General features: G+C 39.7%; 1 protein-coding gene across 1 annotated transcript in view; it reads left to right on the plus strand.

The window, feature by feature from the left end:
- The window catches only part of LOC136863056 (neprilysin-4), a 187,023-nt gene that overhangs the window by 149,864 nt on the left and 17,349 nt on the right, over positions 1–19,810 (plus strand). Inside the window, exons 13-14 of the mRNA XM_067139384.2 lie at positions 5,724–5,886; positions 6,695–6,904. Coding sequence (XP_066995485.2) covers positions 5,724–5,886; positions 6,695–6,904 — 373 coding nt within the window. The remainder of the gene's footprint in view (positions 1–5,723; positions 5,887–6,694; positions 6,905–19,810) is intronic.

Here is a 19,810-nt window from a genome sequence, read left to right on the forward strand (position 1 = left end):
GTAGGTTAAGGAGAGAGTACAAGGGAAAACTAATAGAAAGGAAAAAGTTATGGAAGAGGGAACAAACAGAGGCGATTAACAGAGATTGTGAAAATAAGCAAGGAAAAAAGGTATGGGAGAGAATAAACAGAATTAACAGGGGGAGAAGAATTATGTAAAACATAAAATTGGCTATGAAACATGGGTGGAATATTTTCGTAAACTTTTAGGAGGGAAGGATGGGTGGAAGGAAGAGAAATTTGCTAAGGAGATCGGGAGTGAGATAGTAATAGGGAGCTTTGAGTTGGATAAAGAAATATCAAGGGAAGAGTTGTTGGAAGTGTTAGGAAAAGCGAAAAGTAGGGCAGCAGTGGTGGGAATGGAATAAGAAATTTATTTTGGAAAGAAGCAGTAAAATAGCCTGATGAGGGAGAGTATAGTCAAATTATTTAACAAGGTATTCGAAGGTACCACATGTCCGAAGGAGTGGCAAAAAGGTATCATATGTGAAATGTATAAAAAGAAAGGAGTAAGGAATAATCCTAGTAATTAAAAGGGGCATAACTTTATTGGACTCATTGAGTAAGGTGTATACGGGCATATTAACGAACAGGTTGAGAAACTGGGCGGAAGAGTTTCCCATACTATCGGTTTACCTAAGTGGTTTTAGGAAGGAACAGAGGCCGATGGATAATGTAATAATAGTTAAGACAATAATAGATAAATATGTGAGGAAGGAAGGAAGGAAGGAAGGAAGGAAGGAAGGAAGGAAGGAAGGAAGGAAGGAAGGAATGTGTATATAGCAGCGTATGATTTTGAAAAGGCCTTTGATACAGTGAATAGGAGGTCGCTGTTTGAGAGATTGGGGAGGGTAGGAATTTCAAAAAAGATGAGACGTGTGATTGAGGCCATATATGAGGAAGTGTATTGCAGCATTAGAAGACGAAGGGGTTGTAAGTTGTTTAATTGAGTCAAATAGAGGTTTGAAATACGGTTATAAATGATCTCTAATTCTAATTTTGATATTTATAAATTACATATTAGGCGGTCATGGGGAGGAGAAATGGACCTGTCCTGTGTTGGGATAACAAGAAATCCCAGGCTTTATATTTGCAGATGATGTCTTATTGATAACGCTGATAGGAGGGGGTTTACAAAAAGTGTATAAACGAGGTATCAGAGTACCAGGTTCGTTGAGAATAAATAGCAATAATACAAAGGTGATGGTATGCAGGGAAAGTAGGAAAAGGGAGGCAAAAAAGAAATGGGTGATAAAAGGAGAGGAAATGGACGAGGCAGATAAACTAGAGTACTTGGGTGTTTTTATAAGTAGGAATGCTAACTGGTCCGAAGAAATTAAGGAAGCAAAGTGGAGGGTTTAGCAGCACTTTCAGGTATAAGGACATTGGAAAATAAATTCCCGGGTATTGACTATAATATTCAGAGAATAGTGTTTAAGGCAGTGGTAGGAAGCAGGGTGTTATATGGAGCAGAAATTTGGGGGAGGGGGTTTGAATGAGAACGTGATACACTAAATCATATAGTTAGGAGATTTAGTAAAATTGTAATGGGCCTTCCCGAGCGCACGGTTAATGCAGCTGCTAGAGTTATTTGTAATGACTACATAGATGTCGATATTATAAAGAGAGTGTTGATTTATTGGAGAAGATTAAAAAGGTGGGGGTGGCCTACTCCTGCACATGGCTTACCAGCACCAAAATAAAAGTAATTTTGGGCAATACTGGATAGGTAAGGTTAAAAGCATTATTGATAGGTTGGGTTTAGGAAACTATTGGGGGAAGGAGTGGGAAAGGAGGAAAGAAGTGTGTTGGAGGAATACTATAAAAAGGGTGAAAGATAATCAAGTGCAGGGGTTGGTGGTTGACTGCAGGAAGAGAGCGACCCTAAACATGTTTAATAGAATAAGTCAAGTAGTTAATTCAAGGGTAGGAAATGTGATTGGAATTCAGAGAAGAGAACTAATTTGGTGAATGATGGGTGTGTTTGAGTCATCAGTCCATAGACTGGTTTGATGCAGCTCTCCATGCCATCCTATCCTGTGCTAACCTTTTCATTTCTACGTAACTATTGCATCCTACATCTGCTCTAATCTGCTTGTCATATTCATAACTTGGTCTACCCCTACCGTTCTTACCGCCTACACTTCCTTCAAAAACCAACTGAACAAGTCCTGGGTGTCTCAAGATGTGTCCTATCATTCTATCTCTTCTTCTCTTCAAATTTAGCCAAATCGATCTCCTCTCACCAATTCGATTCAGTATCTCTTCATTCGTGATTCGATCTATCCATCTCACCTTGAGTATTCTTCTGTAACGCCACATTTCAAAAGCTTCTATTCTATTTCTTTCTGAGCTAGTTATCGTCCATGTTTCACTTCCATACAATGCCACGCTCCACACGAGAGTTTTCAAAAACGTCTTTCTAATTCCGATATCAATGTTTGAAGTGAGCAAATTTCTTTTCTTAAGAAAGCTCTTTCTTGCTTGTGCTAGTCTGCATTTTATGTCCTCCTTACTTCTGCCATCGTTAGTTATTTTACTACCCAAGTAACAATATTCATCTACTTCCTTTAAGACTTCATTTCCTAATCTAATATTTCCTACATCACCTGCCTTCGTTCGACTGCACTCCATTACTTTTGTTTTGGACATATTTATTTTCATCTTGTACTCCTTACCCAAGACTTCATCCATACCATTCAGCAACTTCTCGAGATCTTCTGCAGTCTCAGATAAAATAACAATATCATCGGCAAATCTTAAGGTTTTGATTTCCTCTCCTTGGACTGTGATTCCCTTTCCAAATTTCTCTTTGATTTCCTTTACTGCCTGTTCTATGTAAACATTGAAAAGGAGAGGGGACAAACTGCAGCCTTGTCTCACTCCTTTCTGGATTGCTGCTTCTTTTTCAAAGCCGTCGATTCTTATCACTGCAGACTGATTTGTATACAGATTGTAGATAATTCTTCGTTCTCGGTATCTGATCCCTATCATCTTCAAGAATAATAAATAGCTTGGTCCAATTAACACTATCGAATGCCTTTTCTAGATCTACGAATGCCATGTACGTGGGCTTGTCCTTCTTGATTCGATCCTATAAGATCAGACGTAAAGTCAGGATTGCTTCACGTGTTCCTACATTTCTTCTGAAGCCAAATTGATCTTCTCCCAACTCAGCTTCAACTTGTTTTTCCATTCTTCTGTAAATAATACGTGTTAAAATTTTGCAGGCATGAGATACTAAACTAATGGTGCGATAGTTTTCACACCTGTCAGCACCGGCTTTCTTGGGAATAGGTATAACAACATTCTGCCGAAAATCGGATGGGACTTCTCCTGTCTCATACATCTTCCACACTAAATGAAATAACCTTGTCATGCTGGTTTCTCCTAAGGCAGTCAGTAATTCAGAGGGAATGTCATCAATTCCAGGTGCCTTGTTCCTATTTAGGTCACTCACAGCTCTGTCAAACTCTGACCTCAAAATTGGGTCTCCCATTTCATCAGCATCAACAGCCTCTTCTTGTTCCAGAACCAAATTATCTACATCTTTACCTTGATACAACTGTTGGATATGTTCCTGCCATCTTTCTGGTTTGTCTTCTTTCCCTAGAAGTGGCTTTCCATCTGAGCTCTTAATATTCATACTCCTAGATTTCCTTTCTCCAAAGGTTTCCTTCATTTTCCTGTATGCAGCATCTACCTTTCCCAGGACCATACAGCCTTCGACATCCTTGCACTTCTCCTTCAGCCATTCTTCCTTAGCTACCTTGCACTTTCTATCCACTTGATTCTTTAATCGCATGTATTCTTTTCTGCCCTCTTCATTTCTAGCATTCTTGTATTTTCGTCGTTCATCAATCAGGTCTAGAATTTCCTGAGTTATCCACTGATTCTTAGTTGATCTTTTCTTCCTTCCTAACATTTCTTCAGCAGCCCTACTGGCTTCATTTTTCATGACTCTCCACTCTTCCTCTATAGTGTTTCCTTCAGCCTTTTCATTTAGTCCATGTGCAACATGTTCCTTGAAACAATCCCTCACACTCTTTTCTTTCAACTTGTCTAGATCCCATCTTTTTGCATTCTTTCCTTTCTTCTATATATAATAATAAGGGATGGACAAGAATGAAAGACGCTACTGTATATTGTATATTGTGCGGAGAAACAAGAGAAAATTTTCACTCGTTAAGAGTGTGCAAGGAAATTCGAATGGAGTAATTGAAACACGTGAGTGAAAAACAGTAGTTATGAATCAGCCAGGTAACGATCAGTAAATCATTGGGATGGGTAGTGAAAGAATGGAGTAGCACCAGGAATATAAATAAGTTTTTAGAGTAGTTAGGAAACGATATATACAGAAACTAAAGGAAGCCGAATTTAAAGGTGATAGAGAAATAAGGTAGTGTGATAGTTTTGTTTTAGTTTCTTGTTGTTGTAAATAGGAAGTAAACATGGAGAGGCACTCATATCAGCATCAGATTAACCAGGCCTCCCCGCACTTTTGGTTAGCCGAGTGTGGGGAGGGATAGGGGTGTGTCAGAGAGTGTGTCTTCGGTCAGTGAAAGCTGCCTGACTCAACGGAATGAAAATTGGGGCAGGTGGAGAGTAATTGATTATCCGTGGGGAGGGGGTGGGGGGCGAAGAGGAGTCGAGGCCTGAGTAACACAAGATGGTCACTTACAGAAGAATGACTGCAAGGATGGAATAAGAGTAGATGCCCGAGGTTGCAGGTCGTCCACGACGTAGGGCAGGAGGTAACACCCACGGTGACACACGCCTAGAGTAAGAAGACGTTTTATCTAACCTTTTATTTGTATTTTGTCTATTGTCATTTTTATTTGCATTTTCTCCAAATAGATCCATTAGGTTTCTTACTGTACAGATCTGGAGAAAATATAGGTTATTCATTCGTTCATTCATTCATTCACAGAATACCAGTCTCATAACAGTCGACGGTGGGATTAGAACGTACTCGTCTACCAAATGCAGAGCTTGGCTCCATAGCCGTAGCCACTCCGTTCGGTTCAGTTACTGATTGATTTACCAATTTATTTAATGATTTATTTACTTTATTTATGCTTCACTTTGTGAATATTTTTTCATTTGGCATTTTACCTCCTCATAGTTCATGTTACTTACCTAACATCGATTAGAGGAAAATATGGTGACAAAGTATTTACTGCACGTTTCGTCGTAGGAATCGTCAAAGCGAGAGTAATATGCTGAGGCTATATTTTCAATTCACTAATTCAATGCTTAAGAGAGAATCAGACAAACTCGTAAAATAAATCAAATTAATTCTCATCACCCTTTCATTTATGTGTCACGCGGGCCATTGCTCTTGGTGTTGTTTTAATATAACTGGAGGGATACTCTGGAATACATCCCTTCAAGTGTAAAGTTAGTATTTAAGGAACGGTAGGTTCTCTCAGTACGGGGCACCATGGCAAAACGTCCCGTTACGGCAGATAAATTACTCATTTTCCTCAAAGTACGTAATACAACTTGATTGAGAATACAAGGTCTGGCCCGCAACGGTTATTTGATTAAGAATAATATGTACATTGTCATAGAGTACAACCTTTCTTACATGTGTGCTGCCGGTCCGAACTTACGGCCTATGTTCACTACTGTGGCTTTTAACTTGCATATGAACACCTATATTAATTCACATATGCCTTCTTGTTAGTGGAAGTTGTAGTGAATGTTTTCTCTGTTCATCAGGTGACTATTCATCCAGAACAATATTTTGAAAATACCTTAAACATTCTGGAGCATCTGACTCGAAAAGAGCAGGGTCGGCTTGGTAAACCTGTAGACAAGTCGACGTGGAACACAGCACCTGCAGTGGTGAACGCGTACTACAGCAGGAACAAGAACCAAATCAGTAAGTAGTAAATCAGTAGGACATCAGTCCACGCACGTTTTGTATTTTATTTTATTCTACCTGTTATAATTTCACTTATATCGACTGGGACTGTGGTGCTCTTAACTGATGTACAGGTTATTTGTTAATAAATGATTATTTACAAAGAGTACACTTCCTTTTGTCTTGTGTAGGAAAAATTGCGTCAAATGAAATTTTCAAGATAAGAAAATGGTAGATTTATATAATGTTTAGAAAAATTAAGGATACCACCTTTAACAAAAGTTATATTTGTTGACATCCAACTGAGATTGGTTGTGGTATAAATAGGAAGATTAAATTTACATTTGGAGTGATCAAAATTTAAAGTGCGTAATTCAAATAATTATAATTCTTACCAAATATTTTTTTAAATTCTGCTTTTAGTTTGCTTCTATCTCGGGACTGACCGTTGGTATACTTTTCATTAAGTGCATGAAGAGATCAGTGCGAAATATATTAATTAGAAATGCAAAATTGGGTGGTTCAAACGCAGTCCACGACGGCTTTCAGTACTTATCCTGAATGTTAACTTTTCATAGAATTTCTGGATTTGTAACTGCAGCAAAATATTTCATTATTTTATATGTTATATTATTATGTCATATCATGTTACATTCTTTCTGGTTCCTTGGATCCTTCGTCTATCCGAGTTCCAGGTTTATTACGATCAAAACGATTAGTACAGTCACTCCAATAGCACAAACCAGCATAATTCATTATAGGCTACATGTCCATAACTTTCAGTTAAGTAGTATCAGTAACTCCTAATTGAACATTCTGTTTCCAGTGTTTCCAGCCGGTATACTACAACCTCCATTCTATCATCGCTACTTTCCCCGCAGTCTCAACTATGGAGGGATTGGTGTGGTGATTGGTCACGAGATCGTTCACGGCTTTGACGATAAAGGCCGTCTGTTCGACGAGGATGGGAACTTGCACCGTTGGTGGAATGAAGACGCTATCACAAGTTTCCACGAGAGAGCTCAGTGTCTCATAGGTCAGTAAATATCTCAACATATTACGCGGCAATCCGTCTTGCTATTAACACCTGATTCGAGTGAGAAATCCATTTAACAGCTAGGAGTTTTTTTGCTAGTGGCTGTACGTCGCACCGACACAGATAGGTCTTCTGGCGACGATGGGATAGGAAAGGCCTAGGAGTGGGAAGGAATCGGCCGTGGCCTTAATTAAGGTACAGCCCCAGCATTTGCCTGGTGTGAAAATGGGAAACCACGGAAAACCATCTTCAGGGCTGCCGACAGTGGGATTCGAACCCGCTATCTCCCGGATGCAAACTCACAGCCTCGCCCTTGACCGCACGGCCAACTCGCCCGGTCAGCTAGGAGTTCTGTATACATATACTGTATAGACAGTGAAACTTCTCCACATGACCACCCCTTTAAGCCAACCACGAACACTTTCAACCCGCACGGAATGATATACTCATGAAATCAATGCATTTTCCACCACTTTAAGATGACCATCCCTTTTCCCGACCAATGACTATGAATTTTGGTTATAAATCAGAGATGTATCCCCTTTCAGAGGACCAGAAAGCTGCGCAAAATTACTTACGGTGTGGTATTGCGCATCCCTGTACGCCGTACATACACTGTTTTTGGAATGTCTGATTCTCAGCAGTGCTTTAACTGGAGAAACGAATTCTATAACAAAGGAGAATAATAAGGAAGGTCTCATTGTGACATAGCAAGCTAATTTAAGTTTGAAAAGCCAAAAGCCAAAAGTATATAATAAGTCGTAAGAGTTACATAAAGGAATAAGAAGAAAATGCGAACAAAGACAATAAGAAAAGACCAGTGGCGTATGCTGGGATCAAGACGTGGGCTACCACTGACTTGGGTTAATCCTTTTCGATAGTTGGTTTAGTGAACGTCAAGCCTTAAAAGCGTTTTGAGCTGCAGCCAATCGCCAACGGTGAAGCCTGCTGTGTTGTCAAGGCTGCTTCACAAGCTACTGCCCTGGCCTCTGCCACTGTCAATACTCAACACCTGATCAGTGAAGATGGTAACCTAAGGTTTAGCAAATAGAAGTCCGGCTTTGTGTCCGGATTCGATTCCAACCATTCATTTTAGCAGATCTACCTATAAAAATAAGACTATATTATTCCTATAACAGCAGCCTTGCAGTGTCTTCCTACAAGGATGTAGAAGTAAACGAGAGTGAAATACCAGCGCTCTGTTATCTATACAATTAAGTCAGAAGTATGAGGTGAGGAAGTATATACGATGACTAACGCATGGTTGATAGTAGTGGCGATCTGACGGACCGAAGCCTTGCACACTTATTACCGCAGGTCCCTGCGCCCGTCAGGCATACAGCAGCAAGCCGCGTGCGGTGAGTCGAGGGGAAGGGTCGAGAGTCTGGGCTGCAATATCAGTCTCCGAAGCCTTGTTCTCAGAAATACGTGCGGCGTTTTTCTCATTGGTTTCAAGGTTTGTAAATGGAACAATGTGTCAGATGCTTACATTATAATGTGTTTTAGATTTCCATCGTTCGCATTTGAGATTTGAGCTTCACCGGTAGCCTTGGTAGCCCTCAGTATACGCCACTGGAAAAGACGGTGGCAGCCAGACGAAAAAGGTATAGCTTGTACATAAAATTTGATCAAGCAAGAAGAAATGGATCGTAATGAGAAAGGAAATGTTATGAGAATAATTAGGAAGAGAGTTTGAGGTAGAGTAAGCCCTATATATTATGAGTGGAAAGTTTTAAGCAGGACGCCGTAGAGGAAAGGCCCTGTAGTTTGATGGGGAGGAATTTTTGTGACAGGATGTAAACGTTAATGTGTGATATTTCCGAGACAGTCTGTATAAAAGAAGCGACATCCTGTAGCTATCCAGAGCGATTTAAAAATGCAAGGGTTGTCAAATCCAAGTGAGTGCGTTGTGACGCATATTTTAAGTACAAGTATGGTTCTCCCATGATTATTATTTTACGTAAGACTGTAGATAACGTCAGTTAAGTCAAGTTGACGATTCTATTTGATACCAGCGAAGTGGATATTGTTATAAGCCAACCTCAAGAACAAAATACATTCTCACATACGGTTGAGATAATACAGGGTCATCCGTTTGGGATGTCAGAAAATAAAACGCTATACACAAGAAACTATGCACATTTATTGCCTGTTAACTGTACATACATGTTAAGGAGAGTCTGGAGTTTGTGTTATAGCGCATTAGCACTCAACATGTCCACCATCGCGCGTGCGGCACAAACGATACCTCGAATCCATGTTGCGCCACGTGGCACGCAGCACATACTGTTCGATCATGTCATGATAATTGACGGTGCGAACAGTCTCTTCCGCAAAAAAGAATGGACCATAGACTTTCTCAGAGGTCACACCGCACCACACATTCACTTTAGGGCTCTTTCGAGTTCGTATGGAACATGTGGATTTTCTGTTCCCCAAATGATGCAGTTATGCGTGTTGACTCGGCCACCACATGGAATGTGGCTTCGTCCGTGAACATCCATCGTTTTAACCATTGATCGTCGCCATCCTGCCGCTCACACATCATCGTAACAAAATTGAGTCGAGCTCCGTAATTCAGCTGTGTCAATGCTTGCATACGTTGCATACGGTATGGATGCATGTGAAGACAACGCCTAACAATCCTGTGACATGTTGTGTATGGTGTATTCTGCTCTTCTGATAAGCGGCTGAGTGACTTTCGTGGACTCTGCGTCAAGGCTTGTCGAATACCTTCCTCCTTTCTCCTCCTTGTTGCTATCACGCCGCCCTCCACCTGTGTGAGGCATCTGCAATCCATTTTCCAAAAACATGTTGTACCATTTAACAATGTCCCGATTTGATGGGACATGACTAACGTTGTACTGACGTCTGAAAGCTCGCTGGGTCTCCACAACACTCGAAAATGTGGCATACCATACGACACACTGAGCGCGTTGTTGTGGTGAAACGACCAACTTCACTCAACTCTGCATCAACACTGAGCACTGAGCGCGCGCGCTAACTTGTACCGACTCTGTACCTGACATCTGGTGATTGCACTATGAACTACACTGCTGCGTTGTCTCGCGGAAGTCATTGTTACAAAGAGAATTATTGTTAACTCCCATCATTGTCACGTATATTACAGAAAATTGCATAGATATATATGCATTAACATAATAGCTATAACGTTATACTTTTCTGACATTCCAAACGGATGACCCTGTATTTGCTTGTGGGAAAGTGAATTTTGCTCTGTATCTTTATGAGGCGAAAAACATCGCGAATTGGAAACATTGCGGGTGACAGAATGAATTTATTAGAATGAGAGTTTATCCTGCGTAGGTTGATGAGAGTTACTTCACTGGAGAGTTTACAATTATACATGTTTGGAATATCGTGGTGGTTGTAATTATTGTTTTCAGTAACATCACGTAATACCATACGAGATTTGAGTTTACTTTTATTTAGCGAACTTCACTGCATGTCTTTAAATATTAATGAGTGATAGATTGAACTTCTCAAACCCGTTATTTAATTTCGATTTCACACTTTATCGTAGGAAATGGACATAGTTAATATTTCCAGATTCGAGTTCATTTCTGTAGCGAATTTTACTTCATGTGTTTGAATTTCAAGGAGAATTAGATTTATATATCTGGACATTGTTTTACATTTTCGATTTCGCCCGATAGTATCAGTGATATGTAGATACCATAGCGTTGGTTCGACGGTAGGTTCGGGATGCCGTATGTGCACGATTATTGTTAGTGATGTGTGTATACTTTGGTGTTGGTTCAACGATAGGTTCGGGATGCCGCATGTATATAATTATCATTAAAGGTGTGTAGACACTGTAGCGTTGGCTCAACAATAGGATCAGGACGCCGTTTGTACATACCCAAGTCATAGGTTAGACATTTTTACGAATCGACTTGAACGACGGTAGTGTCTGCAGTAATGGCTAGAGATACGGAATATATTAGCAAGTACTATTTAGACCATGCTTCGGCATAACCGTTACTAATTGGAAGGTGCTCCCATAATAGCGTCGCATCAGTAGTGGCTTAAATGCAAGGGTTGTCCCACGTGGAAACCTAGCCAATGGAGACTGGTCCCTACTACCTAGCCGCGTGCGTTTAAGTTCGACGAACTTTCGTTTCCCATTTTGACATTGCTTTTTCTTCTTTACTTCGAGATTTATTGTTCGGATGTATGGTATGTTACGATAGTGCAGTGTGTTGACAGTTAATGTTTTTGCAGTATTCACACTACGAATGTGGTTTCGATTCGTTAGCTCTTATTTAATTTATTTATTTATTGATGAACATCACAGGCGTTTAGCCCCAATACATGTTCACAATAGAGTCTTACCTAAGCCACCCTACAACTAAATAAATAGCTGAATAAATAAACAAACAAATAATATAATAATAATAATAATAATAATAATAATAATAATAATAATAATAATAAAGGAATAATAATAATAATAATAATATAATAAAATAATAATAATAAAGGAATAATAATATTAATAATCAACTGGCCAACGGTAGATTCCCTCTATGAACCGTTTGCCTTACTTGCAATATATCACATATGTGATCCCGGAGCAAGATTACACCTTCCACCAACTGTCCTTTCTTACTCAGCACATTCCCACACCGCCATTGTTTTTTTCTGTTTGACCTACTCTGCTTTGGTGTGCTCAGGCCAACCATGCCTATGTTTACCTTCAGCATTTACATCAGCTTTATTGTTCCCTGACCTACTCCAAAATAAACTACCACAGCAACATTACGCGACTACATTCCAATCCACCATACCACAACTTTCACAAAACCTCGGTAATATTGCTTCATTTCATTTCATTCCGTCATACCACTCCATAATAACATTGAAATTTCGACACCTCTCCCACAACATATTTCTTCGACCCTTCTGCACCAACAAACCAAAATTTACAAAATGATCATAAATCATCTCTCTCCAACTCTGAAAAATTCAATACTCATACCAGACACAATACCACCTCCTAACTCCTACGAATTCAGCCGTAAATAAACCATCTCAATACCACACCATACATCACCTCATAACCACATTTCCAACACCTCATTTCTATATATACCACTTCTACTTCTCCGACAATTACACTCACCTTCTGCTTTCCACTATCTCATATCACCACTTCCAACTTCTCTAATTTCAATCTATTTAACAGACATATCACATATCATAACTTATTCAATTTACCATACACTCATACTCCTCCTATTACCCATCATAATTACCTACCGAAAACTCCATCTTCCACCAGACCAAAATTTACAAATAGCCAAATTACATTACTACACTTCATACTTTTCCAACACCACATTTCAACATCCACAAATACCACCCACTCATATACCATCATCACATTCAATACAACTTACTCATGAGTACACCCCCACTTCTCCATACCTTTCCAACACCACATTTCCACATTTACCACCTCTACTTCCAACACCACATTTCAGCCCTAGCACACACTCGTCATCACAACATTTGCTCGCTATATTACAAACAAACCAAAAATTTACAAAATGATAATAAACTCGCCTCTCTCCAGCTCCAAAAATTCAAACACCAATACAATATACCACCTCCCAACTCCCACGCAATCATCCGTAAATAAACCATCTCAATACACATAATAGCAAACCATACATCACTTAATCATAAATACTAGGCTATCAGCCCTAACACACACTCGTCTGCCATCACTCCGCATTTATACCAGTCACCAATACAATACAAAATGATAATAAACTCACCTGTTTCCATCTCCAAAAATTAAATAGCCATCAACACCACATTTCAACCCTATAACATAGCATAACTTAAATACTAAGCCTTCAATACTTCCAACACTACACTTCACCCTCTTATACCACCATTTCTCCCACACCACATTTAAACTCTGTAACATATCATAATTTGCTCAATTTGCCATACACTCATATTCATCCTATTACCCATCATAATTACCTCCCTAAAACTCCATCTTCCACCGAACCAAAATTTACAAATAGCCAAATTACAACACTTATCCAACACCACATTTAGCATCACTCCTCCAGCTCCAAATAACAACAAACTGCCATCCACCATATTATACCACCACTTCTCCGACACCATCTTTCAACCCTTTAACATATCATAACTTGTATACCACTTCTCCATCACAACATTTCAGCCTCCACGCCCTTAATTACTTACTTACTCACTATATTATTGTTTTTTACTACTTTTAACCTAGCTCTCATCATATTGTCCGTATATCTTCTATCTCTCCCTCTGCTCAAATTCAAATTCTGTGCGAGGTACTCATAGGTTAACTTTGGACTTACTTTTATACCCTGATCTTGTCTAACTACACCACTACACCCAGCTCTCTCGGCTTCTTGTTGCTCATTCTCCTTTCCCTCATTACCCCTTTGTTCTTCAGCCTCTCTCCTGCATTGTCCGTCCACTGCTCTTTCCTTACCGTTGATCGTACTTCCACTTAGCACCTCGCTCTGTCTTTCTTGACCCTTTTCAGAACTACTTCCTATAATTACACTTACACTGTTACTTCTTGTATTTTGCCTATTCTCTCCACTACTCGCTGCACTGCTCCCTTCTTCTTCAGCCCGCTTTGCCTTCATCTCTAAGTCCATACTAATACTGATATCACTCCTCACTTTCCTACCTTCCGTTGCACTACTCACTTTTTCTTCGTCTTCTTTTATCCTCCTGTCTAAGTCAATCAGTCCATTTACAGTCCAAATTTTCTTCCAATTTCTGCCTGCTACCACTAGCTCTTGCCCTTTAATAGTCGCTCTCAAACCTTGATTTATTGCACGAATCTTGTGTTTTCTAAGTATTTTCTCGTTCCTAATCGTCTCCCATCCAACGTCTCTCTTGATCCATATTTTCTCTCTCTGCATGTTACTCGCACTTCTTACCACAGCGTCAGCCATCAACGTAGAAAACAGTTCTAGTTTGATAGGCCTTTTGCCCCTAATTTTTCCCACCCTCTGCACATCATCTATATCTACTTCACTAAAATTAAGTTTCAACTTCCCCTGTATTAAGTCCACAACTTTGTAAGTTGTCAGTACTTTGTCTTCTCTCAACTCTTCAGGCACACCATAGATAAATAAGCACTTCTTTCTTCGATATAAAGTATTTGCTTCCACTTCTATTTTCAGCTTCAAGTTCTCCTTTTCTATTCGTCCTATTTCTTCCCTTAATGCTGCCACTTCTCCGGTGTTATGTCTCACTTGTACTGTTATGTCTTCCGTTTTCTCTCTTAACCATACCTCCATTCTTTCCAATTCCCTGGTTTGTTCCTTAATCATATTTTTAATTTGCTCAAAAGGGCCAACTTCTTCCACCACCTCTTTTACAGCTCTTTTGAATGCGTCCATATTTTCCCTTTCTTCATTTCTACTAGGGGTCGGGCCTGGGTTCAATTCGACCCCCCCAATACATAGCAAAATTAAAATCACCGCCGCTGATAGCAATAATTCACCTTTTCTCTCCAAATCCGTATAACACCTTCCTAATTTCATTTCTTCTTTCTTCATTCTTCCCTGCCATCTTCCTACCGTCGCCCTGTACTGCTCTATGCTAATCATTGTCGGCACACTTCTCCACAACCTTCCAGCTCTCGGCACTTTCACCCACACCTCCCACTCCCGGGACCCTCCGCTCAACGCGACCTCACTCGTCCGTGGCTTAGGCAAGACTGGAGTTAGCTCTTATAATATTTTATTTTTATTTTACGTTTTTCACGTTATTTAGGCAAGACGTTGATCTACCGATCACTTGTAGTTTAGTTTAAGGGGACAATTGCAGGTAGACCGATTTGTAATTGCAGTTGTAGTTATGTAGAATTCGAAAGATTTCGTGTTGTTTGTTTTGTATTGTGGACTTGAGCTTTAATTTAACTCGAATTTAACGACGTAACTGTTTCATAACCTGAAAGTTGGTTTAGTAAGAAGATTTTTCGAGCGATTTATCACTTTATTTGAACTTCAGTGTTTGGCGTTTCATCTAAACGCATAGTGAATTAATATTTTCATGCATTTCGCACTTTTGTACCCTCGGAACAATGTAACGTAAGATCCCCGCGGATCAAGTGTTGTTGGTTCATTCTGAACATCTGTTTCAGGTGATGCATGTTTCAGTATCGGGACTCATTTATAACTTAAGGGTGTCATGAGATGACAACACATGGTGGAATTTTATTTCAGATTGTGATAATTGCTGTTAACTTGTAATAAACACCATGCTTTCAAATAGGCCTAATATTTCGCATCCTATTCAAAACAACTGATAGTTAATTTGGTTAATTGATTCTAGTCACACACTCATATACACTAATTCATCAACTCTAAAACAAATCTGTTCTTGCTTGGAATCTCCTCACAGTGCACAGTAGTACAGCACATACACTTATTTAATACACATTGCATGTTTTATAGAAGTAACACCAACAGCAATACTGTACAGTACTGCCATTTACTTCTTCCAGCAATCCAGAATTGTACGCTGGACCTACGGTTCTCAATTAGAATACGGACACGGCAAATAATATCGAAGTATAGACTGAATGCTCTTAGTGGCTGATAGAGCATGTCGGTAGATCTTCACGTTACATTTAGTATTTAGTAATTATGTATTTTCCTCCAGATCTTACAGTATTCACACCTATTCGATCACAATGGAGAAAAATAACATTTCCAAACCCAAGCATAACTATGGAAAATTTCAAGCTACATAAAAACTAAAACAATAAACACATTCAGACCAAATACAAAGACCATTCTCCTATTCGGAGAAGTGATGTACAATACATAATACTGGCAACACGGCAAAACAAAGAATGAACGAAGAATAAAAGCAAACTATACACAATAATGGCAATATGGCAAAACAAAGAATGAACAACGAATATAGAAACCTACCTCTCCTATCCTGGTAGAATCAGCAAGTCCCGATCTATTTACATTGCGTTCCACGTGCGCGAGCACAGCAGCTCTTGACCTGAGTCATCTCGACAAGGCTGGTCGCGACCTACCTCACTGTACAAGACTTGCTGCTACACCTTATCATTTCTCGTGCCTGCCTTCACCACCCTTCCTTTGAACGTAACTCATGACTTTTAAGATTTTACACAAATACAATTCAATTTAAGTTCATGTCCAATTGTCCCATTCTCTCCCCTTTAACGGCACATAAATACAATTTCATGTCCAGTTGCCTGAATTGCCTACTTCTTTTAATTTCTTAACACATAATTTCTTAACAGCACATAAATACCAATTTAGAATCCATCCCCTATTCCATTCTTTAATCACACACCCAATAATTTTTGCTCATCATTCTGCTGACTTTCACTCAGAAGTTTCACTCACACTTTTTCTGGTTCTTTACATCGACCTAAAGGTGCAGGTCATCATTCACTTTACCACATAGTACATACAATGAATTACATTTATTTCTAATCCATCCCTTATTTTTATACAAACCCAAAATCCACCACAATAAACCTCCTCTCACCGTCCGGTCCACATTACCAATATTTATCCTTGAGACTTGACTTACCTTATTAAATACACTTAGGGATGCCCTCTCCCTACATTTCTCCAACTGTCGTTGCCTTTGGATATCCATGACCCTCATTAAAATTGATCGCTGACTTCTGCTACCCTTTTTATTCCAAACCTCTTGCCATATGTATCCCATACGCAACCTTTCCACATACCTTTTGATGTTCGACAGCCAGCTCCCAGCATACATACTTTTCAGTTGTTGCCGGTAAGCTGATTGTAACACTATACCCCCTCCCCTCTCTTCAGTCACATGCAATAGTTCAGTACCCTCTTCACACATTCACTCCCCACAGATTACTATGGCTCCGGCATTTGCTGTACACTGCGGGAGTCGCAATACCGTCTTACTAAATTTACAAGTAATCTGATATATCATATCTCTTCTTTCCTCTAGACCCCATACTTTCGCCCCATACAGTACTCTGCTCAACACTATTGTCTTTAACACCATCCTTTGGATACTATATTTTATACCCGGGTTCTTTGTCTCCAGAATCTTAACAACTGAGAGAGTCGCCGTCCCTTTCCATTTCGCTCTCTTAATTTGATCCTCCCATCCCCCTCTTCTGTTTATAAGCACTCCTAGATATTCCAACTTTTCTACCTCATCAATCCTCTCCCCCTGGATCAACCATTTCATTTCCTTCTTTCTCGCTCTGCTCTTTCGAACTACTATCACCTTCGATTTATTTCCGTTAATTTTCAGGAACCACTTCCTATCATATTCTGCAACCGCGTTCAAACTTCTCTGCAAACCCCACCCTGTTAAGGTCAATAAAGTTACATCATCCGCAAAAATCAATTCTGGGATCTCTACATTGTTTATAACCGGCGTCGCCCAGTTATTCTCTCCGTGACCTTGTAGTATGTCCTTTATAAATAATAGATATAAAATCTGCGATAGCTTACAACCCTGTTTTAATCCCATCTTACATTCAATCAGACTATTGATTAAATTTTCTTCCAAATTAATGCAACAAAAGATTTTCTCGTATATCGCCTCAATCGCTCGGATAATCTTTCTTGACACCCCCACCCTTCGTAATTTTTCTACTAACGCTCCTCCACTCACTGTATCGAAATATTTTTCAAAATCTATTGCCACTAAATATACTTTACCTCCTTTCCTATTCAGGTATTTCTCCAGGATCAACCTGACTGTCATTATATTATATATCGTCCTTCTACCCTTTCTATAACAACCCTGGAAAATTGACAGTATCGACTGCTCTTCCGCCCAGTCCTTCAGTCTGTTCGCTAGTACTCCTGTGTATATCTTACTCAAGGAGACCACTAAGGTTATACCTCTAATGTTACTCGGTAGATTCTTGTCACCTTCCCTTTTATAGATTGGGCATATAATCCCCGTTTCCCACTCCTTTGGAAACATACCGCCCTCGAAGATCTTGTTGAAAAGTTTTACTACGTCCTCTATCATCTGACTATATTTATCTATTTCTTTCCAAGACAAGTTATTGATGCCATTGCTTCCACCAGCCGATCTACCCTTGAGTTTTCTTATCACCCCTAGTACTTTCTCTTTTGATATTTCTTTATCCAGCTCATATATCTGTACATCCATATGTCTCCATATGACATTTTCTCTCCCTGCATAATTCCATCTATCCTTTCCTCCTAATAATCCTCGGAAGTAGTCCAGCCATCGGTGGTAATCAATACTTGCTTTGTCAACCCTCTCCCCCCTTATTAATTTTATTCATTCTGTACCACACCCTTACGGGTTGCTTCATCCTGCACTCCCTATTTATTTCCTCTGCTTGTTACCTCATCCATATTTTCTTCCTCTCAGCAATTTTAAGCTTGTATTATTTTCTTAATTTACAAAAAGCTTCCCTTTCTGCACTCACACCACTCTTTCTATATTATTTTAGCGACTTCATAACTATTTTCCTCATTCCCTTATACTCCTTATTGTACCATCCTTCTTCCCCTCCCGTCTTTCTTTTCTTACCCCTAGCTATCTGCGCTACTCTTCTAATTGGGTATTCAATGAATTTCAACGCTCTGTCAATATTGTCTACTCTCAACGCTTCTTCCCATCCACGGCTTATTGTTTCCCGCTCATGTTTTTTTTCAGGGCATCAAAGTCCTGTTTTACATTTTCTGTCCACTTATATTTAATATATCTTCTATTCTTCCCAACACTCCTCCTTTGCTCTCCATCCTTTACCTCTCTCACTTCTTTCTATCATCACCCAAACCGGAGCGTAGTGGGATTTAACCCAGTCCCCAATTTCGATCCTCTTAATTCTCCCTAACGTATCTTCCGAGCTTATTACTAAATCTATAACACTTCCAACCTGTGTTTTACTATACGTCAACTTCCCTTTCCTATCCCCTTAGCACCAACCATACAAAAAAATTTCTGCGGCACATAATTCTAAGAGTTTTGACCCATTATTTTTGGTATTCGCTACATTTTCCCCCTCTCATTAACATCTCATCCTCTTTGCTGAATGTTGGACAGAGATCACCTATCCTAGCGTTCCAATGACCAAATAGCAACATTCCACCTTCTTCATATTTCCCCCCTATGACACTCACTTCCAATAATAAATCCTCAAAGAAATTTTCATTAGCGTACGTGGAGCTCCTGGGGTGACAGTATATAAAATCTAAGCATACCTTCTTTTTTCTCCTTTTCTCACTCCCCATATTAAACCTGGCCCAGACCAACTCTTCCATCTCCGTCTCAATGTATTCGATTTGCTCACTAATCTCTTCCTTTATTAAAACCACTATCCCACACGACGTCCTGCCCTTGGTCCGCTCTTTTCTTTTAGATTTGTGCTTGACCACAAACCCCCTCCACGTTAACCCCTTCCCAATTTCTAACCATGTCTCTATGAGCGCAATGTCAAAGCTTTCTACTAATTTTCCTACTTGCCCATTGCGTAACTTACTCAACAATCCTTCAATGTTTACAAACCCTATCTTCCAGTCTAGTTATAACCTAACCTCCCTTGCATCCCCATTTCCTCCCTTATTTTTACTTCTCATTATTAAGGCACTCCCTCCTTCTACTTCCATTCCGTCTTTTTTAGACATTTTGGGACTCTCATTGCCCTCCTTATCCTCAGCACCTTTAGTTTCCTTTCCCCACAGATCCCTCGAACCCAGACTTCTCCCTTTGTTCAAGGCTTCTCTTTCCTTTATTTCATCCCGCGTACCTTCACCTTTACCATGCACGTGTACACTGACGACTGGACTAGCTGATTCTTGAGTTTCTCCCTCCGCCAACACCTGCTGAGTC

Source organism: Anabrus simplex, chromosome 2 (genome assembly GCF_040414725.1).
Source record: "Anabrus simplex isolate iqAnaSimp1 chromosome 2, ASM4041472v1, whole genome shotgun sequence".
Lineage (NCBI taxonomy): Eukaryota > Metazoa > Arthropoda > Insecta > Orthoptera > Tettigoniidae > Anabrus > Anabrus simplex.